The following is a 27936-nucleotide window of genomic DNA, read 5'->3' as shown; positions in this document are numbered from 1 at the left end:
GACGGTCAGATAAATTGTTAAAAATACTCAATGCCTTGTGGGACTTTAACATGTGGATAAATAATCACCCGATAACATTATTAGCAAGCTTGCTGTATAATATATATATGAAAAGTAATAAAGATAAGGTTCCTTATGCATTACATGAGCTACAACACCTGCCGTTGGATTCATTAATCAAGATAGTCTGGCATTTAACCCTCAGTTGTGATACATTACACACGGTCACTGAATATCTTTCAGATTTATAGTGAGTATAGAAGCGTAGGGGAAAACACACGGGGAAGTATTGACGTAAGTCTTGGATCCAAATGATTAAACTTTTTTTTCTGATTGATTATTTTTTATTTATTCATCAGCGATACACTTATTATTATTATTTTTTTTTTATTCATCATTGATATGTTAATATTCGTTATAAATTATTGAAAATAGGGTGTAGTTTCATTGAATTTTATTTAATTTGGTGCGCTGGTACGAAATTGTATAAATATAATGAGATATGTTACGACTGTGCCAGAGATCTATAAATAGATAAATTAATCAATTAATTAATTGAATAAAATTTTTAATTGGAAATTAAAAGTTTATACTCACAATGGCCACGAGTGTACGATCTAGTGGCACAATATCACAGGCTGTGAACCCAACTTTCAAGTGCAGGAGGTCGCTTGAAAATTTAGCCAACTAATTTTGAGGTTATAAATAATCATTAGAACGCCTGATTAATGAAAAAAAAAAATAATAAATAATTTTAGTTACTTGTTCCTTGATTTTCGGATCCATGTTGCAGCGATCCATAAGTAGATTTATGATATTTGCTGTTTTTTGACTCTGAAAAAAAATAATAATTAGGTCTGTTAGCCATAGTTTGGACAATTGACGTCAATTGGCCAGCGAAAAATTTATCAATGGTAATTTTTCAAACACAGCGACAGCATTTTTTAAAAAATTCACCGATAGTCGACCGAAAATTTTCACTGTAATTTCGCATCCAAATATAAGTGACGTTAACTTTTTTATAAACTTTAATAATACAATTATCATCAAAAATTCCTTTACATTTAATATTGTCCAGAAAATTATTTCATAAAAAATTGGCTGAGTAGTTTCTGAAAAATTTGACGCCAATTGACGAGAAATTTTTACTAAATTTCTTGTGATCTGATCTTACATAAAATTGACGGTAATTTTGCATCACTAGTTAGCCATAGTAGTAACAATATTTTGATATTTAGTTGTCTTACCTGTTTAATTACTCTCACAACAAAAGTTGTCAAAGTCATCAATATAAGAGGCGGCCAAACGATGACTATTCCACCGATGATGTACAATGATAACTCGATTGGTTTTGCATTATCTAGTGACATAAGTACTAAATACAAAGATCTTGTCATTATTTCTCCAAACTTGACAATAGCAATGAAAGCAGGTAGCCCAAAAAAATCTTCAATATTTTGACAAACATCACATAGTTCCAAGTAAACGAATTTAATGTTTTCAATTTCGTGATAAACTGATTCAGTTAAAAGTCCTGTCTTAGTCACAAATATCGGCTGTAATTGAGAGCAATTTTTTAGTTTGCCTAATTTCGAGATTGACATATTTACGCTCATGAATTTTTTATTTATTATGTATAGAAATGTCGTGTACTGTATTAGGACCCAGCTGGAGATAATGCTTGGCAAAAATTTAAAAAATACATTTAGCCATGAATAATTTTTTATTCCAAGTGCCAACAGCGTAGTGGTCAGTAGAACATTAGAAGTAATTATTAAATAAATAATTAAATAACTTTCTGCTTCGTAGTATGTACAGTTATTTAGACTTTCTTCCACACAAATAAGTTTATTCATAACACTAATCATTATATTTTGTCGAAAAATGTAAATAGTCATTATAACGGCTACCGACAGTACCGACACAAATTGAATAGTATTAAATACTGTTGGTGTCAGAACAGAGTCTGCATGCATGAAAGAGATCGCATTTAACGAATAAATGTTGTACGAATTAATAAGTATAATCAGCAGAATATTATATAATGTTCCGGCATACGAAATATTGAAAATTTTATTTTTATCATTATTAATTCGGAGATTTTTATTTGAAGCTTTATAAATATTTAGTGACCATGGAGACAAGCCGATTATTTTATAAATAATGTATTTTATAAATATTAAATAATGAAAGTGAAAAAGGTAACGATTTTTTTTTTCTGATTTTTTAAAAAAAGTTCGTTCCATTTTTTTATTTTTATGCAAATACACTTTTTTGTGAAATAATATAATATATAGATAGTGTGATTTCTGCAGTGGTTGCAATCGAGACTGAGGAGAAATGTAATAATATATCCAGTTTATCAGCGAGTTTGTATTTCGTCGCGTGATTGCTGACATTTTTTTCAGTTATTTTATTATTATTATAATAATTATTATTATTATTATTATCTGATTAATTTAAAAACTTATGAAAATAATAATAATATTTATCACATATACCCTTTAGATTTTATTTTATTTTTTATAGCAATTTAATTATTAATTATCATATTTCCAAGCTAATAATGTTTTTCATATTCATGTTCATTTAATTTGAATTATTAATTAAAATGGCTGGTCGATGAAAACAGTCTCATTTCTCCGCGGGTTGGAAATCATCGATTTCTTCCTAAGGGACGAAAGTTGATTTCAGCAAATAAATTTAAAACTTTGTTTTATTCCCGCCAGAATTACAATAAAGTTTTTTGGTGTAAGCTAAATATCGGTTTGACAGTTTAATTTGTGCATGCGCAATTGATCTTATAACTTGAGTAAAGCAAGACTAATTAAAGTGATGGAAATTAATTATCTGATTGAAAACGCGGTGTTATATGTTACTGCTTGATGTTTATGTTGTTATCATTAATAGTAATTAGTATCCTTACGATTAACAGACAACGTTATTATAATAATGAATGTTATCAATTATTTTATTCAGCCCAGTATATATTTAATCATTTGGAAAATTATAAATAAAAAATTAAACTCAATGTTTCTAAAAGTGAACCATAGAATTTTATTGGAAAAGGCCGAAAGTTGGCCGAAATATTGGTGAAGCCGTATAATTTTAATGAAAGAGACTGAAAGTTGGTCGACAAATTTCATAAAAAGTATATTTAATAAATAATAACTTTTGGCAATTAAGTGAACGATTTCGATCGTGAGTAAAATTAAAAATATCTACAAATTTATTAGCTCTATTCTTAGAGTTAATTGACTACTGAATTATTTAAAACTCAAGTGTGACCTTTAGAGTGCTCGCAATTGAGACGAATAAAAGTATCGTGTAAGTGTTATCCGATTGAATACGAGGCTTGCTCTGCATTGCGTGATTATTTATGTCTTTTTATGCACTCGATTATCAGATGGATTAAAAATATTATTTCATGTGCTATAATTTTAATTAATTTGATTATTTTATACTATTGTAGGGTTGACTGACAGTATATACAAAGATTGATAATATAAAATGTTTTAAATTCAAAACTTTGCTACTGTGTTTTATAAAAGTGTCCATTCGCAGTATCAAGGCAAGTCCTATCTCTTGACGAAATACAATCAATTTTTCGCGAAACAAAAATACATGTATTTGCTGCATTGCGTCAGCTGAAAATTGTAGCCACCTCTAATTATTCCTTAAGTCACCTTTCAGCAGCCAAATCAAAAATTTTTTCGTTTTGTTGTGCGAAAAACGTTCTAATTTTCAGGCACATAAAAATGGAACCTTAAAATATAAAATAAATATTTGTTCAAAATTATAATATTTGAATGTACAGTTGCGAGTTGAACCATTTGTTGTTGTTTGTGTACTTATCATTGAAGAAAATTACTCAGCTTCAAATTTGACGTAAAAATAAATAAACAATATTTTATTCGTTAACTAGATGCACTTATACGAAATTGTAAAATTATTATTAAATAAGTCGCAGTCGTTCCGACAATCTAAAAAAAAAAAAAACATTGCATTAAATATTTTCCGACTGCTTGAGTCAATTTAATGGGTATAAAAATAAGATATTTTAAACTCACGATTGCTAGGAAGGTACGATCTAGAGGCACAATATCACAGGCGGAAAATTCAACTTTCAAATGCAAGAGGTGATGCGAAAATCTGAACAGCTATAATTTAAAAATATTGAAAAAAAAAAAAAAAAAAAAAAAAAAAAAAAAAAAAACTGGAAGTTATTTTGATGATCAATTAATTTAATAAATTTTTTTACTTGTTCTTTAATTTTTTGGTCCATTGGGCATCGATCCATAAGCAAATTTATAATATGTGAAATTTTTTTACTCTGAAATAAAATTCGATTAACAAATAAAAATTTTCTGGCATTTACATAATTATACCTCCTTCATCGTGTTCGTGACACTACATGTCAATACAGTGAATAAAAAGGTTGATAATGACAACCGCATTCCATTAAACAGGTGCATTGTCATGGTGTGTTCGTGTCCCTGGATAAGCGACGAGATAGCGAAATATAAAACAATTATAGTTTGAAAACCAAAGTGAAGTATGACAATCAAAATAGACAATCCATAGAAATCCCCAATATCTTGACAAATTTCACACAGTTCTACGTAGGCATATTTAATATTATCAATGTCATAAAGTACTAATTCACGTAACAGTGATAATTTTGTGACGGATAATGTTTGCGATTGAGTTCCATCGCTTATAATATTACCGCCCATTTTCAAAATGCCCAAATTGATTGATTCAAATCGCTTGTTTATCATATTTAGTAATATTGCGTACTGTGTTACTGTCCAACTACCAATAACACCAGGAGAACATCGATTAATTAACATTACGAATGAATGATACTGCCCCAGTAATGCTACCGCTGCACTGATCAACACAAAATTTCCAAAAAATATCAAATAAACGTTTATATTACTTTCCATTTTATAGCTGCCCCATCTTTTCCATTTTTCGTCAATATCGACCAGTCTATTGATAGCACTTATCATCAACTTTTGACGACAAATGTAAATAAGCGGTACCAAATAGATACACAACGTCATTATAGATTCAATTTTAGTGACCAAACTGGCCGTTAACATTGTGTCAGATTGGACTTGAACAGTGGGTATGTCAATTAATTTATAAAAACAAAGTACAACACTAGATAAAAATAGTATAGTATTATAACACGATCCTGCGTGCGAAAATCTACACACATTATTTTGATCATTATTAATAATCATATGATTTCTACGGAATATTTGGGCCGCGTCCAATGTCCATGGTGACAGTCCAAATATTTTAAAGAAAACATGTGAAATATATATGGAATATTGTGAACAAACTGAATAGTATTGACTTGAACCTAATTTTGGTTTAGATATTTTTGAGTTTATCTGCTGCATGATGTTAAATTCTGTACTTAAAATATAGTAAACTGAGGTATTTACTTTACAGCTGCATTATTACGACTAACGAATACTAGAGTTATCAAATTGAATGTCATGCTCTATTTTGATATTGATTGTCTTCGTCCATTTGCTTGAGTTTATTTATAATTTGATAAATGGGACATTTTAGCAGAACCTTGAACTTGTTAGATGATTGATTGTTATGCACTTTATTGTGCTTTACAATAAGATAATTAGTTTTTCCATTTAAATAAATTCGTAAGCTGTAGTTTATTTTGTTAGCGAAATGTATAAATAAAATTTTTAAAAAATGCCGCCAAATAATTTTGTGACCGGAAATTTAAAATTCAGTTAGAAGGTCCTCTGGTCCGAAATTGGAGGACAATAACAAGATAAGTAGCAATAATACCAAAAATTTGGAGAAAATTTTTTTCAAAATTTATTCAAGTGTAAAGCTAGATGCGTAATTGTGTCGGGTAATTTATGGTCCAGTTAAAGACAAAAAGCTGCACATTTACTCAATTTATGGTCCATGTTTTTCAGCTGATTAATTGCACTCACTATTAATTTTTGCCAGTAAATTTAAATAATTGTAATATCGTATCCACAAATTGTCTCGATTAATTTAAATTTCGCTATCACTGCCAGAATTAACATGATGACAAATTGAATATAAACTGATAATTAAATTAATTTATCACAAAACCAAGGCCGAGGATAAATAAAAATAATAACATATTGTAAAATGATCCAGCATATGAAAATTTCCATCTATTATTTTTATTATTATTATTTGTACTATGTTACTAAGTATTTTCGATGTATCCGATATCCACGGAAACAAACCCATTATTTGGTAAATAATGTATTGAATAACTATAAAATATCTGTCGCGTACTAAATTATGATAATTGTAATTCGATATAATTCTTATCATGTTCAATTTTTTTTTATTTTCTGTTTGAAAGTATAATAAATTAAGGAACTTGCTTTCCAACAGGATTATTAAGACTAATGAACACCATTACTATTGTTATTGAATTAAATGTCATGCTCTATTGTACTGCTGGTTATTTTTTCATCCATTTGCTTAATATTGCTGAGATGATTAATGAAAACAATTTGAATAAAAAAATTAAACTAGTTAGCTAATTAATTAGCGCCTTGACTCTATACATATATATATGTATATATATATTTTTATAACATTGTACCAATTAATAGTAGAATACACTATTACTCAAAAAATGGATATTTGATAATTAACGTAATTTCGACATGATCTTTCGTTTAAAATAATTTAATTAACTGTCTTTGATATTTTATTAATGATACAGCTTAAGATGTACAGGATAATAATGAGTAATTATTTGAAGAATTTAATAATTAGTTATTTCTGCGATGAATGGTATAATTGAAAGATATCTTATTATACACATAATTTAGTAGCAGCATGGCTTGTAATATAATTAATTAGAGGTATCATTGAATTTACCTTTCATTAACCTCGAGCCCTAAAATATTTTTTGCGGAGTCTCTTGCGAATAGTCTGACATAAATGTCAGGTAATAAAATTGTCATACTCATCATTTCTACATGAAATTTAGTATAGTGATATCAAAAGGTCATGAAGGATTTTTTGACATTAAGGAGGGAAAGATTTGAATTCAAATGCACAAATACACTATTTCCTGAAGAGGTCTGAACTTTTTTCTCTATCACACTCGAGTCAATGAAAACTATCCTTGTCGCACTTGCGCAGTAGTATAGACCCTCTTTAAGCGACCCCGTTTTGCCCGCGCTTACCGTAAATTTAAAAATAATAAAAGTATATGAATATCATTCATTGTTAATTATATGATATACATTTGCTACGGAATTATTGATTATATATATTACTATGCATTAATAATAAATTTGATACAAAATTACCCGTTTGATATATTTACAATTTGATGACAATGTAATACATATTGATAATATATGCAAATAAATAGTAAGCCTTTAAAAGTAATTATTTAAAAATTTGAGTAGATTGACAATGATTTATAGTAATTAGCCGTTCGACATAATTTAGAAACCATCGAATCACACAATCAACTGCCCACTAGACTTTTTCAATACTACAAATTACAATGCTCTTCATTAGGTTTTATCGCGTGTTAATGTTACATGTCAACCGTTTCAATAAAAAATATCGAGTCGTTAGGAGTACAAAAAAAATGTTTTACACTAAATATGACTCAGCACTCGACCGAAATTTGATAATTAGTCGAAAGATTTTTTACAAAATAATCGGACTGTCGCCATGGACTATAAATACCCGAAATAGTAAATTCACTTTTTCATATATAGGAACATTGTATAACATATTATTGAATTTTATTCTTATTTTGAATATTATATATGTGATATTTGTTTTTGGCCCCATTGAAGACGATATCGATTCATTTGTGACAAGTAAAATATTAAAATATGTAATGGACGTCGGAGTATTTGTGACATATGTCGTATGGCTCATATATATATTGTAACATTGGTTGGTAATTTTTTTGTTTGCATCTACTACAATATCGGCGACAGCTACAGTTACTAATTTTTAATCACTTTCATACGAAATTTGACATATGTTATTAATAGTTTTATAATAATACAGTATATAATAATAACAAGTGCAATTAATACGCGACTAGAAATGATTTATTCGGCTATTTCCAAGCTTTCTAGCACCAGAAGTGATGTGACTCACCCCCACGTACTATCTACGATAAATTTATCGCTTTTACGTGAATTAGTTTTGTATGACATTAACAATCTTAAATATTCACATGCGGCATTGTGTGAAATTTGTCATAATATTGGGGGTTTTTATGGATTAACTTTTTTTATTGTCATTATTTTTAGTATTAAAGGAATAGTAATTTCTCTTTATTTCGTAATTGTCTCTTTACTTTGTAATCGATTAAATAAAATTATTCTTATTAATTAATTTTTCTATTTTTATCTCAGATTACCGGAACGATTGCAACTTATCTCATTATCTTTGTACGGTTTCGAATAAGTACTTCTTATAATTAAATAAATTACACTATTACTCAGTTTATATCTCCATTAACTTTCTGATGATCGAGATGTATTAAGTAAATGAAAAAAAATGTAATTATAAGTATTCACGCGATGAACCATGTACTAGGTTATTCAATGAATTACATTAAGCTAGTCTCCATTAGTCTTTTACCGCTTTAGAACACTGTACACAAATTTTGACTTCTGTAATATTTTCACTATAAAGTGTATATATTTAATTAAAAATTACCGTAAATATGTATTACAATAAATATGACTCAGTGCATCACCAATATCTGACTATTTTTCAATATATTTTTTTAAAATTAATTGGACTGTCGCCTTGGTCAATAAGACATTCAGTAGTATGTCGCAAAAGCCGGAAGATTAATAATGTCCAAAATAACGTCTGCAATTTTTCATTCGTCGGATCATTTTATAACTTCATGTTAAGTATTTTTGTGCTTTCATTAACTCTATACTCGTTTTATAATGTGAAAATTATTCAAGTACAGCATGATTCTTTAATAACAGAATCGACCATGACAAATCTTGAGTACTTGGCAGCACTGATTACAAGTATTGTCTACTTAATTTATTTGTTCCGACAAAAAATAATTATCGATGCTTTAAATAAGTTAGAAAATGTAGACTATAAGTTACAAAGATGCGTGATGTTTACCAGCGAAAATCACTACATGATTCATTTATTATTTATGGGAAATTTATTAAGCTGCTGTATAGGTTCGGTAGCTGGATTTTATGTTTTTAACCGTTCTTTAGTGATGACATTACTGCGATTTTCCCCCAGTTTTAATTTTAGTTGGATAATAATCGAGTATACAATAATGTTAAATTTGATTAATAGAAAATTCAAAAGTATCAATTTGATGATGAAAAAATTTTTAACTGTCAAAACTAGTGAGGATCAACTGCAGCCATGTTTTGGAAAAATCATAGTATTGCGTGCATCAGTGATTCATGATATCAATAATATTAAATCTGCTTACATTAAATTGGGGGAAATTTGTCAAGAAATTTCCGACTTTTACGGAATATTATTTTTGATCGCTTTACTATACAATGGGTCGTCAAGTTTATTTCTTTCGTACTTTATGATATTGTCTTTTTACAAAACAATTAAATTGAGTTTAGCAGTAACTACAATTAGTGGAGGATTAATAATATGGATGCTTCTTCAAATTATGTTGCTTACAACTTACGTTAATAGAACAATTAATGAGGTATATTATGATATAAGTAATAAACTGTTATTAATGATTTATTAATTAACTGCATTTTTTAAAAAATATTTTCAGAGTGATGAAACGGGAAATATTATCAATGAGCTAATGGATCAATGTGTAATGGATGAAAAAGTTGAAAGAGAAGTAAAAAAAGTTTATAATTTTGAGGTATTCTAATAAAGTAATGCTCCTTATTTTTATATTTCAGTTGGATAGTTTTTTACGCAACGTCTCGTATCGGAAAGTCAAATTCACCGCCTTTGAAATTGTCTCATTAGACCGTACACTTTTAGGAACAGTGAGTCAGATTACTTCAATATTAAATTTATATGTTTGCATGATAATTTTTTATTTTGACTAATGAGAGATTTTGTGTTTCAGATCGCGGGTACATTTGTAACATATCTTATCATTCTAATACAATTTCGCACGAATCCGCCAACTGTTTAATATAAATTTTCATTGTTTCAATTCTTATTTTCTTCTACAATTAATCACGACTATCACTCAGCTCATATTTTTTATACAAAAAGGCTGGAATGGGATTATACTGAAGGTCAATTTGACGCTCGATTTAAATCAGTAGCTATCAGTTTCCTATTAAGATTATTATTTCCAACTATGGTTGTTCATATTCTCAATAATTATTTATTTATTGAACAACTCGTATTTTCTAGATGTTATATTTGCTATCACACTTCATGATCTGCAATTACTGATATCCAGTGTATCGGTAAAAAATAGCTTTGTATAATAGAATGCTTCGCATTTTAACTGTAAGAGCATACGAACATAAATCACGCAATGAAATATATATAAATCATGTTTTTCAAATCGATGACAGTGTAGCAGTCTCCGTTAATCCTCTATCGCGAGCGTTATTAAAAGAGCATACAAGTCCGTATATTTTTTCAAGCTAGTATATACATACTTCAACAAAAAATGTATCACAGCAAATACGACTCAAAAAATCATCGAAACTTAATATTTATTCAATCGATTTTGCTTAAAATATTAGGATTACTGCCGTGGACAGTTTGTACTCCTGTCAAGTATCATAAAAAACGGCGGGTTAATTTTGAAGATTACAAATGCAAATTTTCTTATTTTGGATCGGTCTACAATATTATATTAATTATTCTAATTGTTTCATGGATAATTTACGTCATGGTCAATGAAGAATTTGATAATACACATAACGATTCATTTTTAACAGACTCAGTACAAGCAACTATTTATCACCTCACTGCACTATTGGCATGTGGAATTCTATTAATTTACGTTATTAATCAAAAATTAGTAATCAGTGCGTTTAATCAGTTAAAAAATGTTGATGAAACGTTGTTAAAGTGTCGAGCGTACAGATCCAAAAACTATAATAGAATTCATGTGATGTTTATTGTCAACTTTATTATGCTCATTTGCTACGAGGCTTTTTACTTATATCATTATCCTCTGCATTCAGTAATAATACGAGACTTGCCAACTGTTATTAATTGCTGTGTGATAATACAATATATAATGATAATAGATGTTATTAATAAGCGATTCGAGATGATTAATTTGGCTACTTCGAAATTCGGTAGTGATAAAAAAACAGAGTTTGTATTACAGCCGATATCTGAGGCGAACTTATCGATATTGGGTGAATTGGTACCATATGAAATTGAAGATCTTAAATGTGCTCATGGAAAACTGTGTGATATTTGTCAAGATGTTGGAAATTTTTTTGGGCTGTCTATGCTGTTCGCTATTATACGCTACGGTTTAAAAATGATAACCACATTGTACTTTTTTATCTTGTTGAGTGTTAATGTACATGAATTCGATCATAGAATTCATGTTCATGATATTATGTGGCTAATATGGATCATTCCTAAATTTATTGTGTTGACTACATACGTCACTAAAACGGAGAAAGAAGTAATAAATATTTGAGACAGTCGAATTTCGTTAACTCGGACAGTTTACGGTGGAATGGAAATTTTTTAGAAATTCCGAATTATCGAATGCCCCTTCTCTCGCAGAATAATCTACAGCGCATGCGCTCTATACAAATGTATAGCATCGGGTGGGAGACAGTGTAGCTCGGAGTGGGGGTTAAGATTGAGGGGAAGTTCAGAGTTAATGGAATACGACTGTATTATTATTAAGTTAATTGTTATTGGAAAAAATATATAACTCCGGTATTTTCGTTTTATTTTTAGAGTAAAAAAATGGCAGATATTATCATCACAATAATCGATCAGTGTACGATGAGTGAGAAATCAGAAGAAAAAGTAAATATTCGATTTTGATTTTTTATTATTGCATATCATAAACATGACTGATTTTTTAATTACAGTTGCTCATATTTTCACGTGATGTCTCAGAGCGAAAAGTTGACTTCAACGTATGTGATATTTTGCCGCTGAACCGCTCAATATTACAAACTGTAATAAAATTTGATTTTCCCAAATATTTTTTCACGGAAATATTTCATGGAAAAAACTTCAAATAAAACGTATAATTTAATTTTTGTTTCAGATCGCGGGTACAGTTGTTACTTATCTCATAATTGTTATACAATTTCGAAATTGCTCGCCTTCAAACCAAACTAATTAGAATAATTACTCACATTATTTTTCATTAACTATTTGATGATCAAAGTATGATTATGTAAATGAAAAAACACAATTATTAAAATTCACGCGATTAAGTACGTGCTAGTTTTTTTCAGTCGAATATATCAAAGCAGTCTTCACCAGTCACTCGCCTGCAAACGTTTTAATCGTCGCTCTATAATATTATCTCAATCAAAATATAAAATAAATATGTATTATAATAAATATGACTCAGTCTACCACAGAAATTTAACTTCCTTGCAATATATTATTTTTAAAATAATCGGACTATCGCCCTGGACAGTAAAGATTTCTAAAACATCACGTAAGAGCCGAAGAGTTCAAAAAAATATCTGCTATTTTTCATACGCAGGATCATTTTACAATATTTTATTGGTTGTTCTTGAGGTTTCAACTATTCTATATTTTTCATTCTATAACATATTAGAAACACCACCACGTGATATTTTAGTAACTAGAAATACTGTATCAAATCTCAAATGCTTCGCAATAATGGAAATAGTTATTTTAATTTTGATAATGACATTCCGACAAAATAAAGTTATTAATATTTTGAACCAACTGAAAAATGTCGACAGTGATCTAGAAAAGTGTGCAGTTTTTACGACGGAAAGTAATTATGTTATCGTTCACCTTATATTCATTGGAAACTTTTTGATCTACTGCTGTTATTTGGCAATGGAATCTTATATTTATCACTTTGAAAATATATTACTACTGATAGTGATTCTCCACTCACCCATAATTGTCTTTAGTTCGATAATAGTCCAATATACGACTCTACTTGATATCATTGATAAGAGATTCAAAAGCATTAATTTTATGATAATTAAGCTGCGCGGTACCAAAAGTCATCTCAATCAATCCCAAATATTGTTTGTTTCAAAAAAGCCATTACGCGAATCAGTACATTATGATGTCAAAAATATTAAATGCGCTTATGTCAAACTGTGTGAAATATGCAAAGACACTGCTGACTTTTATGGATTACCAATTTTAATGGCCATTGTGTATTTTGGTTTGACAAGTATATTAATTTTATATTTTTTTATGTTGTTATTGTCAAAAACAATTCAAATAAATTACATCGTATGTCTATGCCAAAGTATGCGATTACTTTGGATGGCTCTAATAATGTTAATGTTAACAACTTATGTCACTAAAACTATTAATCGGGTATATATTTTTATGCTTGTGAAATAGATTACATAAATCATAATGTTGTTAATTAAATTAACTGCACTGGAATTTTTACAGAGCAAGGAGACGGCGAATATAATTAATGTACTGATGGATCAATGTGCGATGGATGAAAAAGTTGAAAAAGAAGTAATTAACTTATTTATTTCATCTAATATAATTATGATAAACATTAACTTAAGACGAAATTTTCAGTTTGTTAAATTTTTACGCCACCTTTTATTTCGAATGGTTAAATTCACCGCCTGTGATATTATATCATTAGACCGTAAACTTTTGGCAACTGTAAGTTAAATTATAGATTCAAAAATGATTAATTTTAATTTTTAATCAAAAAGTTTTACTTTTTTCAGATCGCCGGCACAATTGTAACTTATATAATTATTCTGATACAATTTCGCACAAATGAGTCTTGAAAACTGATAAAATCAAATTACTAAATTTTTTTATATATATATATTTCAAATATTACATATATGTAATTGATGATTTTCAAAATATTCTAATAATATAAAATATTTACTGTGGATATTAATTATTAAATTTTATTGTATGCCCACTGCTAAATATTTTGCATTGAAAACTTTCAGCTTTAAACTTAAACTTGGGTTGCTCATCGATTTTGAATAATTATTTATTTATCAGACGACTTCTATGTTTTCTATCGGACTTCAAGATCTGCAATGGCAACTGATAGCGTATCGGTAAAAATTTCACTTTTAAATGTACAGAGCGAGCGTATATGAAGGGTCGTGTTTAAACTAAAAGAGTTTACGAACATCATTAACGTAAATAAATATGAAAATAATGTTTTTGAAACCGAGGACGACATTCGAGTCTTGTTTAGTTCAAAATACAAGTTCACCGAGTTACAACAATTTCAGTAACAAATACTGTCCCGTGACAGGTCGATAGTAAGCTTCGCGATCGAAGTGTGCAATTAAGAAAATGTATTTTAATAAATATGACTCGGCTATAAATCAAAACATGATATTTATTCAGTCAATTTTCTTTAAAATAATTGGACTGTCGCCCTGGACAATTAGCATCCCTGAAAAATTTCGCGATAAAAGCGGACCCAGTAATAATAAGAATTATAAATGTACTTTGTCTTATGTAGGAATGTTATATAATGTAATTATATTTGTCGTTGGAGTTTCGCTGATTTTATATGCTAAGATTAATGACAAATTACATGAAATCCAGGAAGATTCATTGGTAACTAGCTCAGTAATGATTCTAATTTATTGCTTCATCGCATTAATATTTTGCGTATTAATCTTAATTTATGTTATCAAACAAAATTCAATGATCAATGTGATAAATCGGTTGATAAGTATCGATGGAAAATTGTTAAAGTGCGCTTGTTACAGTATCAAAAATTACAAAACGATTTTCGTAGTATTCAGTCTCAATTTTGTCATAAGCATTTATGATGTCATGTCTGAAGTATATACGTACTCACTGCTGACAGCGTTCGTACACGATTTACCGGTTCTTATAAACAGTTGGATTATAATACAATATACAATAATATTAGATGTGATTATCAAACGATTCGAGATGATTAATTTGGCCGTTTCAAAATTGAAAATTAGTAACTTTACTAGCTCTGCATCGCAACTTAAATCAGTGATAAATTTATCATTACGCCGTGAACTTGTTCTTTACGACATTGACAATCTTAAATCTGCATATATGGAATTGGTTGAAATTTGTCAAGATGTCGGAGAGTTCTTTGGAATATTTATTTTGATCATTACTATATATGGTGGAATATTAATTATATCTGTATTATATTTTATATTCGTGCGATTTATGAATGACCCGAAATTTGACATCATGGCGCACCTGAATGATATAATTTGGTTGATTTGGATATTCTTGGAATTCACTCTGTTAACTACGTATGTAAATCGAACGGAAAAAGAGGTTTGAAGATAACTGAATATTACTTTCAGCAGATTGTTGCTCAAAATTTATAACATGTGCAATTGTTATATTTTTAGAGCCAAAAAACGGCAGGTGTTATAAATGTAATTATGGATCAGTGCACGGAAGACGAGGAATTAAAGCAAAAAGTAAATATGATATGGCGCTTTTTTGATATCAATATTTTTGGACTCGTTAATGCTAAGTCTAATTTTTTGATTACAGCTATTCTTATTTTCACATGCTCTTTTGCACCAGACTGTTGAATTCAACGTGTGTGATCTAATTCCTCTAAACCGGACACTTTTACAAAATGTAAGTGACATTCATTCAGATATTTTGTTATTGACTGAAAAGTTTTTGTTTTATTTTAGATTGCTGGTACCGTTGTAACCTATCTCATTATTCTTTTACAATTTAGAAGTAGCGCAAGTTCTAATTAAGTCAATTAAAAATATTATTTTGGTTGTAAATTTTGCTAATGAACTGACAGTCAAAATTATCAAGAAGTTAATCTCCATCAGTTTAGATAGCTTTAAAATACAATAGAGACTTTAAACCTCGTTTATATAATATTATACATATTCAAAAAATATATTAATCAAATTAACAAATCAACAAAATATATATTACACTAAATATGACCCATTTTTCCATTAAATTATAACTTTTATTAAACTTTCGCATCTCATTTGCTGTTAATAATTATTTATTTATAAAAAATATTCGTATTTGTGATGTTATATTTCCTATCACACCCCAAGATCAGCAATTAGAACAGATAGACAGTTTATCAATAGAAAATTGCTTTGTAAGTGGAGGAGACCTCGCGTTTTAACTAAAAGTCAATACAAACATAAATCACGCAATGAAAAATAGAAAACTTGTTTTTCAAACCGATGGCAGTGTATCAGTCTCTATTACTTTTTAATCGTGTGCGTATTAACATTTCATACGATTCTGTCAGACTTTCAACAAAATATATCCATTTACTTTGAAATCACGAGAAAAATGTATTTCAATAAATATGACTCGTCAATAAATCAAATCTTGATATTTATTCAATCAATTTTCTTTAAAATAATCGGACTGTCACCCTGGACAATTATTGTACCTGAAAAATTTCGCAAGAAAAACAAATCTCACAATGATCAAAATTATAAATGCAGTTTATCGTATGTGGGAACAATTTATAATATCGTAATATTTACTGTTGGAATTTCATTGATCGTAAGTGCTGTCTTGAATAATAGTCTATATGTTATACAAGAAGATGAATTTATAATAAGCTCAGTAGCAGTTATAATATTTTATGTCAGCGCATTAACAACTTGTGGATTATACTTAATTTATACGATAAAACAAAAATCAATTATCAGTGTGATTAATCGATTAGTGGGCGTCGATGAAAAATTTTTGAAGTCTGGAGCTTACAAGTTGAAGAGTAATAAAACCATTTTCATACTATTCAGTGTCAACTTTGTTTTGAACATTCACGATGTCACTTCTATAATAAATGCCTACCCCCTGCTTACAGCATTAATACTCGGGTTAGCGGTTGTTATCAACAGTTGGATAATGATACAATACATTATAATGTTAGATATAATTATTAAGCGATTCGAGATGATTAATTTGGCTGTTTCAAAATTACAAATTAATAATTACACTACGTTATTATTACAACCACGATCTGTGATAAATTTATCTATATTACACCGTGAACTTGTTCTTTATGATATTGGCAATTTTAAATATGCATACATGGAATTGGTTGAAATTTGTCAAGATGTCGGAGAGTTCTTTGGACTATTTATTTTGATCATTATTGTATACAGTGGCTTGTGGATTATATATCTTTTATACTTAATAGTTTTGCTCATTAATGACCAAAAATTCGATATTATGGAGAATCGGGTTACTATCGTTTGGATAGGATGGATAACTTCAGAATTTATTTTGTTAACTACTTATGTCAATCAAATGGAAAAAGAGGTGCGAGGATAACCGAATATTATTTTCAATAGATTGTTACTCGAAAAAATTTATAACTGCTGACAATTATTATTTTTTTTTTAGAGCCAGAAAACGGCGGGTATTATTTCCGCAACCAGGAATCGATGTACAGCGGACGAGGAAATGAAACACAAAGTAAACATAATTTTGTAATGTTTTCATATATATATTTTTAGATTTTTAGTCGCTAAGCCTAATGTTATGATTGCAGTTACTCTTATTTTCACATGCTCTTTCGCATCGAACTATTGAATTTAATGTGTGTGACATTATGCCACTAAACCGTACACTTTTACAAACTGTAAGTGATTCATTTTGATATTTTTCAAGCATTATTTTGAACAATTTTCTAGTTAAAAGAAGAATTTTTAATTTATTTCAGATGATTGGTACCATTGTAACCTATCTCATTATTCTTATACAATTCCGAAATTGCACAGGTTCACATCAAATAAATTAAAAATGTCATTCACTTGACATATTCTAATAATTAAGTGATCGTTAAAATTACAAAGATTATAAAAAAAAAAAAAAGAAAACTACAGACAATCACGGGAGCCATCACACGCATTTTTTTGATTGATGATAATCAAGTCGCCAATTGACATAATATATATTAAATTAAATATGACCCATTTTGCCACTAAATTATAACTTTTATTAAACTTTCGCATCTCATTTGCTGTCAATAATTATTTATTTATAAAAAATATTCGTATTTGTGATGTTATATTTTCTATCACACCCCAAGATCAGCAATTAGAACAGATAGAAAGTTTATCAATAGAAAATTACTTTGTAAGTGGAGGAGACCTCGCGTTTCAACTAAAAGTCAATACAAACATAAATCACGCAATGAAAAATAGAAAACTTGTTTTTCAGACCGATGGCAGTGTATCAGTCCCCATTACTTCTGAATCGCGTGTGCTATTAACATTCCACACGATTCTGTCAGATTTTTTCAGCTAAATTTATTTATTTACTTAGAAATTGTGACGAAAAATGTATTACAATAAATACGACTCAGCAGTTCATCGGAATTTTGTCTTTATTCAATCGATTTTCTTCAAAGTGATCGGATTGTCGCCATGGACACTAAATATTTTTGAAAAATTTCGTAAACAGAGTAAAGCCAATAATTACAAAAATTACAAGTGCAAGTTCTCATACCCCGGGTCTATATACAATATATTATTAATCATTCTCATAGTTTCATTGATATTGAACGTCATATTTAATGAGTCATTCCATCAACTCGAAATTGATTCATTTTTAACCGACTCAATCCAAGCAAAAATTCATTACATCTCAGCATTCACAACATGTGGAGTGGTTTTCAGTTACATTACTCAACAAAAGTTGATGATTAATGCAATTAATCGGCTAAAAAGCGTTGACGAAAAATTGATAAAGTGCGCAGCTTACATAATAAAAAGTGATAAAATTATTATCATAATATTTATTATTAGTTTTGTTTTGTTCACTTGCCATGAGATTGTTGAAATATATTATTATCCATTGCAATCAGCATTTATACGAGATTTACCAGCTGTTATTAATTGTTGGATCATGATGCAATACACGATAATACTAGATGTTATCACTAAGCGATTTGAGATGATTAATTCGGCTTTTTTGAAATTTAAAAGTAATAAAGTCACTGCCTCTACATCACAGTCATCATCCCTTTCAAACTTGTCAATATTGCGCGAATTAGTTTATTATGATATTGACAATCTTAAATATGCTCACGCGGAATTGTGCGAAATTAGTCAAGATGTTGGAAAATTTTTCGGGTCACCTATATTGGTCAGTATTATACATACCATTCAAACAATGATATCCACATTGTTTTTTTTCATTGTTATGTCTATTAACGAACAAGAGGCTGATCCAGGTTCATATCTGAGTGATATAATATGGCTGATGTGGATTATTCCCGAATTTATTGTGTTAACTTCTTATGCCACTCGAATAGAGAAAGAAGTAATAAACATTCGATAGTATTATTTTTTAGCTGATTTTCATCTTAAAATAAAATATTGTAACTGTATTCTGTTTTCTTTACAGAGTAAAAAATTAGCTAGGGTTGTTGATGTCATTATGGACCAGTGCACAATGGACACGAAAATGCAAAAAAAAGTAAATATACATTTTCATTATCTAATTTCAGCTCAGTGTGAAAATAGTATATTACACACTAAGGATAGAGAATCGGCCATTTTAACCCGCGTGCATAAATGTCTATCCAAGTGGAAGACGAAGATGGCAAAAACATGTATTGAGACGTCCTTCTTTCCTCCTTGGTGTGTGTATTATTTTTCATCAGATCTGCGGGTGTTATCAATCAACTTTTCCCTCATCTGAAATTGTCTTGTTTTATCTTTTCTCACACAATATATTATTGATTGTAATCGTTTGTTTCCATCTATTGTCAATATTTATCGAATTATGTTTGTTTTCATTATTACAGTTGTTCATATTTTCACATGCTCTTTCACATCGATCCGTCGAATTAAACATATGTGATATTATGCCGCTAAACCGCACACTTTTACAAACTGTAAGTGACATTGATTTAGATATTTTCAAATTATTTTTGCATAATCTTCTTTTTAAGTGAGGAGTTTTCAATTCATTTCAGATCGCTGGTACTGTTGTGACATATCTTATTATTCTTATACAGTTCCGAAATTGCACAGATTCTAATCAAGTATAGTAAAAATATCGTTCACTTGGTATATTCTGTTCATCAACTGACAGCTATATTACCAAGATAATAAAAAAAAAAAAAATAATAATTACAAACATTCACATGACTTGCACATTCACATTTTTTCGATCGACAATAATAAAGCTGTCTCCATTAGCTTTTTATCACCATCAAACACTAGAATGATTCTGCACGTCACTAATTTATATTGTCTTCAAAATATATAATTATTAAATTAACAAATCAAGAAAAACATGTACTATATCAAACATGACTTACATTTTTCTCAAATTATAACTTTCATTAAACTGATGTTTGATTCTCATTTACTCTCAACAATTATTAATTTATATAAAAACTCGTATTTGTGATGTTATATTTTTTATCACACGCCAACATCTGCAATTTAAACGAATAAAAGTCCTCGTGTTTTAATCAAAAGTGCATACAAATATAAAGCACGCTATAGAATATAAAAAACTTGTTTTTCAAACCGATGGCAGTGTATCAGTCCCCAGTACTTCTTAATCGTGAGTGCTATTAACATTTCACGCCTCTGTCGGATTTTTTTAGCTAAATTTGCTTTAAAATCACGAAAAAAATGTATTACAATGAATACGACTCAGCGGTTCATCGAAATTTGGTATTAGTTCAATCGATTTTCTTCAAAGTAATTGGACTTTTGCCGTGGACACTAAATGTTTTTGAAATATTTCGTAACCAGAGCAAAGCCAATAATTATAAAAATTTAAAGTGCAAATTCTCTTACCTCGGGTCTATATACAATATATTATTAATTACTCTCATAGTTTCATTAATATTGAACGTCATATTTAATGAGTCATTTGATCAACGAGAAATTGATTCATTTTTAACCGTTTCAATTCGAGCAAAAATTTATTACATCGTAGGACTGGCAACATGTGGAGTATTTTTCACTTATACTATCCAACAAAAGTTAATGATTAATGCATTTAATCGGCTAAAGAGCGTTGACAAAAAATTGATGAAGTGCGCGGCTTACAAATTTAAAAGTGATAAAATTATTATCATAATATTTATTATTAGTTTTGTTTTGTTCACTTGCCATGAGATTGTTGAAATATATTATTATCCATTACAATCAGCAATAATACGAGATTTACCGGATGTTATTTATTGTTGGATCATGATGCAATACACGATAATACTAGATGTTATCACTAAGCGATTTGAGATGATTAATTCGGCTTTTTTGAAATTCAAGAGTAATAAAGGTACCGTTTCTACATCACAGTCATCATCCCTTTCAAACTTGTCAATATTGCGCGAACTAGTGTTTCATGATATTGACAATCTCAAATGTGCTTATGAGGAGTTGTGCGAAATTTGTCAAGATATTGGAAAATTTTTCGGGTTACCTATGTTGGTCAGTATTATATATACTATTCAAACAATGATATCCACATTGTTTTTTTTCATTGTTATGTCTATCAACGGACAAGAGGCTGATCCAGGTTCATACCTGAGTGATATAATATGGCTGATGTGGATTATTCCCGAATTTATTGTGTTAACTTCTTATGCCACTCGAATAGAGAAAGAAGTAATAAATAGTTGATATTATTATTGTTTAGCTGATCCTCATCTCACAATAAAACATTACTGCTGTTTTCTGATTTTTTTACAGAGTAAAAAAATAGCCGGGGTTATTGCGACCATTATGGACCAGTGCACCATGGGCGAGGAAATGCAAAGAAAAGTAAGTATACATTTTCATACTCTCAGCATCGAAGCTTCGAGTTTCAGTGTCTGTACAGCCAATCGAAACAAGCTAATTTCAGCCTAGTATAAAAATAGTATGTTACACACCAAGGGTGGAGAGTAGGCCGTTTCGATCCGCGTGCGTAAACGTTTGGATTGAGACGTCCTGCATTCACCAGGTCTCCGGGTGGTGTCAGCCAGCTTCCCCCTGATCTGAAATTCTCTTGTTTCATTTCTTCTCACACAAATTAATATTGTTTGTAATTGTTTGTTTCTATCTATTGACAATATTTATCGAACTATGTTTGTTTTCATGATTACAGTTGTTTATATTTTCACATGCTCTTTCACATCACGCCGTCGAATTGAACATTTGTGACATTATGCCGCTGAACTGTACACTTTTGCAGACTGTAAGTTGAATTTATAGTTTCTCGTCTTTTTTCACTGAACTACTTGATCTTAAACTTTTTCAATTAACTTAATGTTTTTTTTTTTTTTTTGCAGGTTTCCGGTACAATTGTAACCTATCTCATTATTGTAATACAATTTCGCAATTGCTCATCTTCGAATCAAATTAACTAGAATTATTTAACTTTACTTCATACTATCCATTAATTAGTTTGTGGTGATGTTTTAAGCTAATGAACAAATATAATTATTAATATTCACGCGATGATAATGCGCACAATGTCATTAAATTGATTACATTGAAATAGCTTCTGACCAATAGTTTTTCAACTCTTGCAAATACTGTACAGAGGTTGTCAATTTCGTTCTGTTAGAATATTGTATTAGTAGAATATATAAGTCTATCAATTTAAAAAAATATATATTACAATAAGTATCAGCCAGTGAATCAACAAAATTTAACTCTCATCCAATATATTTTCTTTAAAATAATTGGACTATCGCCCTGGGCAATAAATAATTTTGGAATGTCTCGTAAATGCCGGAAAATTAGTAATATCCAAAATGATATCTGCTATTTTTCATACTCTTACATTATTAAGTATGATAATTAAATGCTCACCCTCTAATCTGTATATGGGTGATAATACAGTACATAATGCTACTAAATATGATTAACAGAAGGTAAAAAAGTATTAATTTCACAATTGTCAAGATCACTGAGGTTTAAAAAAGTGAGAATGGACCGGAAACAGTACGTATTTTAAGACGCTGGAAGTACATTTATTGCTTACTTTGGAGTACTTTCATATTTCGATAAACAGAAACCACCTACAGGCATTAGTATAGCCGAATCAATATCAGTATCATGGATAAATTTTTCAGTTTTCATGTTAACAACTTACGTTACGAAAACAATCCAACAGGTAAATATTTTTAAACTCAAATAATTAATAACTCTAAGGTAGTTATCGTGCTGTAGGAATCATGGGTAGAATTTCATGAAATGGAAATATTGTATTAAGTCCTGAACGTAACTTTAGAAAATGAGAATTTTTGACCGATTGTAAAACGAGATATTGATAATTAAAGTGCGCATATTTACAATTGCACATAATCCCACTTTCTGATTAATTAATTAACTCTATTTCATACATCATCATCACAAACTACTGATTATCAAAATGATTGTGCAAATGGAAAAATATAATCATAAAAATTCACACGACTAAGTTCATAATAGATTATATCGAAGCAGTTTTCATTAGTCTATTATCGCTCGCCAACAATATACCATTTCAAAAGTCACTTTATAATAATTTCTCTAAATTATAAAATAACATAAATATGTATTACAAAAAATATGTGTCAGTGTACCACCGTAGCTTATTTTTTATTCAATATATTTTCTTTAAAATAATAGGACTATCGCCTTGGACAATAAGCGATTTTGAAATGTATAAAAAAAACCGCCAAGTTAATAATGATCAAAATAAGGTCTGCAAGTTTTCATATTTTGGAACATTTTACAACGTTTTATTAATAATTGTGATAATTTCTTTAACTCTATATTCTTCACACTATAATCCCTTAACGATACTTCAAACAGATTCTATAATGACTAAAGAAACAGTATCAACTCTTGAAAATCTCGCAGGACTGACAACACTCGTCTATTTATCAGTGTACATTTTCCGTCAAAAATTAATGATTGGTATTTTTAATCGGTTGAAAGTCGTAGACAGTAAATTACAAAAATGTTCAATCTATAGCTTAGAAAATGATATAACTCTGCATATAATATTTATCGTAAATTTATTTATCTGCTGTTTCTTAGTGGTAACTGAATTCCATCGCTATTCATTATTAGGGACGATAATTAGATCCACACCTACTGTAATTAGTGCATGGCTGTTAATACAATATATAATGCTACTAAATATGATTAATAGAAGGTTCAAAATCATTAATTACACAATCGTTAAGATCATTGAAGCTAATCAGAATAAGAATCAACCGGAAGCAGTATGTGTTTCAAGAACGACACTTTTTCGCGGCTCTGTAATTTATGATATAAATAATATTAAATACGCATACATTAAATTGTATGAGATTTGTCAAGACCTCGGCAGTTTCTTTGGCTTTTCTATTTTGTTGGCTTTGATTTTTATCGGCGCTGAAAGTGTATTTGTTTTATATTTTGCAATACTTGAATTCTTCGAAACACAGAGACTTAGTGGTATCAATCTAAATGATTCAATATCAGTATTATGGTTGAGTTTTTCAATTTTCATGTTAACAACTTACGTTAATAAAACAATTAAACAGGTAAATATTTTTAAACTCAAATATATAGTCATATATATAGATCTTGAAACGAGATATTGATACTCAAAGTGCGCTTAATTAATATGTAAAGTTCTTTCAGAAAGTCACTGTCGATTTTTACCCCCAGTATTAGAAACTAAGTTTTATCTGACGCCGTTGCTACATATTAACATTACAAACCGAAAATTTCCGACAATGCCCGACGGCAATTTACTTTCGGGAAGACTTTAGAATATATTGAATGACATTTACACAGCCATGACGAAGTATAGAAAGTTCTCCCAGAAAGCAAATCACCGTAGGGAATCGTCGGAAGTTTTCGGTTTGTAATGTTAATTTTTAGTATCGACCTGAGATTAGACTTGTTTTCTAATAGTGAGGGTATAAACTAACGGCGACTTACTTTCTGAGAGGACTTTACTATGATAGACTTAAATACTCTCTAAGAAAACTTTAGTAAGCCGGATCTATCCAAAACAAATTCATGTTTTTACTAATATTTCAAATAGCTATCGGTAGAATCTCCCTAAAAACTAGTAGATTGTAGGAAAACAATTATAAGTTAAAAAAAAGGGTTATAAATATTCAAAGGTATTGGCTCACAATTTTTGAATGAGCGATAGCGATATAGAGTGAAAGAGCAAGTAATAGTAAAAGAGAGAGTGGGCAATAGCACACACTCTGAAGCATTATTCATAGTTTTTGGACTAACTATGGACTTGAATATTTCAGAGCAGCGAAACAGCGAATGTTATCAATCTGTTGATGGACCGATGCGCAATAGATGAAAAAGTTGAAAAAGAAGTAAACGAACTTTTTTATATCATCGTATTCGAATCAATTAATGCTTCTCATTATTAACTTTAAATTTTTAAATTACAGTTGGTTAAATTTGTACGCGATCTCTTGTATCGGAAAGTTGAATTCACTGCCTGTGATATTATTTCATTAGACCGCACACTTATAGGAGCCGTAAGTTTTGTTATTTTATCATAAAACTTTCAAATGAACTATTTATTTATTTATTTGTTCCAGATTGTTGGTACAATTGCAACTTATCTCATTATTCTGATACAATTTCGTTCCAGTGCTGATTGAAATGGATTAATACGTTGTTTATTAAACTATTTCTCATTATATGCATTCTCATTCCAAAGCTTCAAAAATAATATTCAGCTATTTTATGTATTTATTTATGATTAAAATTGTTTACTATGCACATATTTATTAATAATTAAAGTGTAACAATCCAAAATAAAAAAAATTTCAAATTTTTCCAATTTATTATAACTTTTTCCTCGTCACAGCTCCTATTTTGGCGGTACTTTCTTAACTTTTGAAGAAAATAAATAAAACTTTTGAAGAAAATAAATCGATGAATTGTGAATTTGATAGGATAAGTCACCGATAAAGTTGGCAAAAGCGGATAGAAGTACATATTTAAAAGGTGGGTATAAAAATAATAATTCAACCGAAGAGAGCAAGTTGAATAGGAACGAGTGGTTGTTATAGATGACGTAAATTTATCGGACGTCGGAGTTTAAATTACCATAGCTAGCAAAGTAAACTACACAAGTCTCTAGTTCTTAGCATACTTGTCTGAAAACCTTAAAACTTTTTTCCCAGGTTTAGTATCAGAATCTCGTCTCAACGATATGATATTAAAAAGCAATGACCTCTCCTTTTATTTTTAAAACCATTATCATATTCCCGTTAAAATCAATGTCGCCATTTAATTAAAGAGTCCATTATTTTTTATTATCACTCATTATATATTTTTATCATCATCATTATGATAATAATATGGTATTGTGGTTCCATAAGTTTAAGAATGAAACAAAAAATAAAAATAAATAACAAAATTATTCCGAGTGAAGTATCGAAAAAAAATGTACAAGAGATTTCTTTCGCTGCAATAAATTTAATGTCAGATGTGAAAGTCCAAGGGTCTACTTAAATAGGCTCTGGAGAATTTCAAAGCTTTTCATGACGTATTTCATGCACTTTTTATATATATATAAAAAACAAGAATAAGAACTAAGATAAAAGATATTTCAGTTGCTTTTATTTGCATTGAGAAATCGTTTTTGCTCTCTCACCCTCCTTAGTATGAGCTTGAATTTGATGTACTCGGCAGAGCATTATTATTATTCGCTCTCACTGTGGTGCCAAGTGTCTATTCGGTGAACGCCAACAGACAATGACTTTAAATGGAAAGCATCCGAATCTATTTAGATGGAAAGATCCGTTGGTTTAAGAAGCTTTGAAACAAAAAAAAGCGTCAAGATTGGGCTGGAGTCAGTAATCTAATCGAGCAAATAACTTTAAATAAATGAAATTCGGGTTTATAATGATAATAAGAAATTATCGGCTGTCTAAGAGTAAAATATTACTTTTAAAATTCGTTAGTTTTTATTTTAGAGAGAAATATGTTATAGCGGATTTTAATAGCCGAGATTTTTTATTCGAAGACTGATGTAATGGAAAGAAAAATATTTTTTTTTTTAGGTGGCAATGTTATAGAAGCAACAATACGCTTTCGAATATCGTGTGCATTGTAGTATAGAACGAAAAAGTTAATCTAACATTTTTCTATGTCAAAATACAAATTCACTCTATATTCGAATAGAATCAAAGTTGAAATGATAAATATTTGAAATAAACGAAATTTGTTTGCGACAAACTTTTGACAGAAAGAAAAATAGTCCATAATTTTGAGTTTATTGATTTAACAATAGTTATGGGTTTCCTATAAATTATTATATTTTTTAAATGTCATTGAAAATAAAAAAAAAAAACTTTTTTTTTTTTCAATTTTCTGAAAAATACATTTTTTTCAATGGCAATTAGAAATTGTCAAACTTTTGCACACGTGATATACTTTAGTATATTGATTTTAAAGATACACATATTCTTTTATTTGCATTAAATAAATTTTATGTATATATTTTAAAATATGAAAAATATATTATCCACGTTTTGATAAAAATATGATAAATATTAATTAATGAAATTATTAAATAATAACTTACTTAAAATTTATCAATAATCTTTTTAATACTCAGTAATTAAATAAATAATAATTGTCACTATTCCTTCTAGATATTTTTTCATAAATCATTAGTATTAATGCTTGTACTTAAATATTATTAATTATTGATATTCTATTATTTCCATTGATTCATATTGTCGCATAAATTAATTATTTTTAAATAAAAAAATAAACAAACGTGACA

General features: G+C 29.0%; 2 protein-coding genes across 3 annotated transcripts in view; both read right to left on the bottom strand.

The window, feature by feature from the left end:
* LOC103580045 (neuropeptides capa receptor) overlaps nucleotides 1–27936 on the bottom strand; it is a 36805-nt gene that overhangs the window by 4319 nt on the left and 4550 nt on the right. The window lies entirely within an intron of this gene.
* Nucleotides 373–27936, bottom strand: LOC103580044 (putative gustatory receptor 28b). 2 transcript variants are annotated; one of them, XM_053743180.1, is made up of 5 exons: nucleotides 27733–27936; nucleotides 1248–1556; nucleotides 763–834; nucleotides 598–687; nucleotides 373–524 (listed from the first exon to the last, which is right to left on the bottom strand). In XM_053743180.1, the coding sequence occupies exons 2-5, from the start codon at nucleotides 1395–1397 to the stop codon at nucleotides 459–461; spliced, it is 378 nt and encodes a 125-aa protein (XP_053599155.1). In that variant the 5' UTR covers nucleotides 1398–1556; nucleotides 27733–27936; the 3' UTR covers nucleotides 373–458. The 2 variants fall into 2 exon arrangements, with proteins under 2 accessions (XP_053599155.1, XP_008559872.1); XM_008561650.2 differs by lacking the exon at nucleotides 27733–27936 and having other exon boundaries at nucleotides 1248–1650.

Source organism: Microplitis demolitor, chromosome 1 (assembly GCF_026212275.2).
Source record: "Microplitis demolitor isolate Queensland-Clemson2020A chromosome 1, iyMicDemo2.1a, whole genome shotgun sequence".
NCBI lineage: Eukaryota > Metazoa > Arthropoda > Insecta > Hymenoptera > Braconidae > Microplitis > Microplitis demolitor.
The sequence above is the reverse complement of the archived record's forward strand: the minus strand, read 5'-3'. Positions and strand labels throughout refer to the sequence as shown.

Excerpts from the sequence above, each read along its gene's own strand:
- LOC103580044 (XM_008561650.2), bottom strand. The coding sequence starts at position 1,616 with ATGAGCGTAAATATGTCAATCTCGAAATTAGGCAAACTAAAAAATTGC. Across the intron at positions 835-1,247 it reads TTGTGAGAGTAATTAAACAG|AGTCAAAAAACAGCAAATAT; the intron begins GTAAGACAACTA and ends ATTTTTTTTCAG. Across the intron at positions 525-597 it reads ATCGTACACTCGTGGCCATT|ATCTCTGGCACAGTCGTAAC; the intron begins GTGAGTATAAAC and ends ATCTATTTATAG.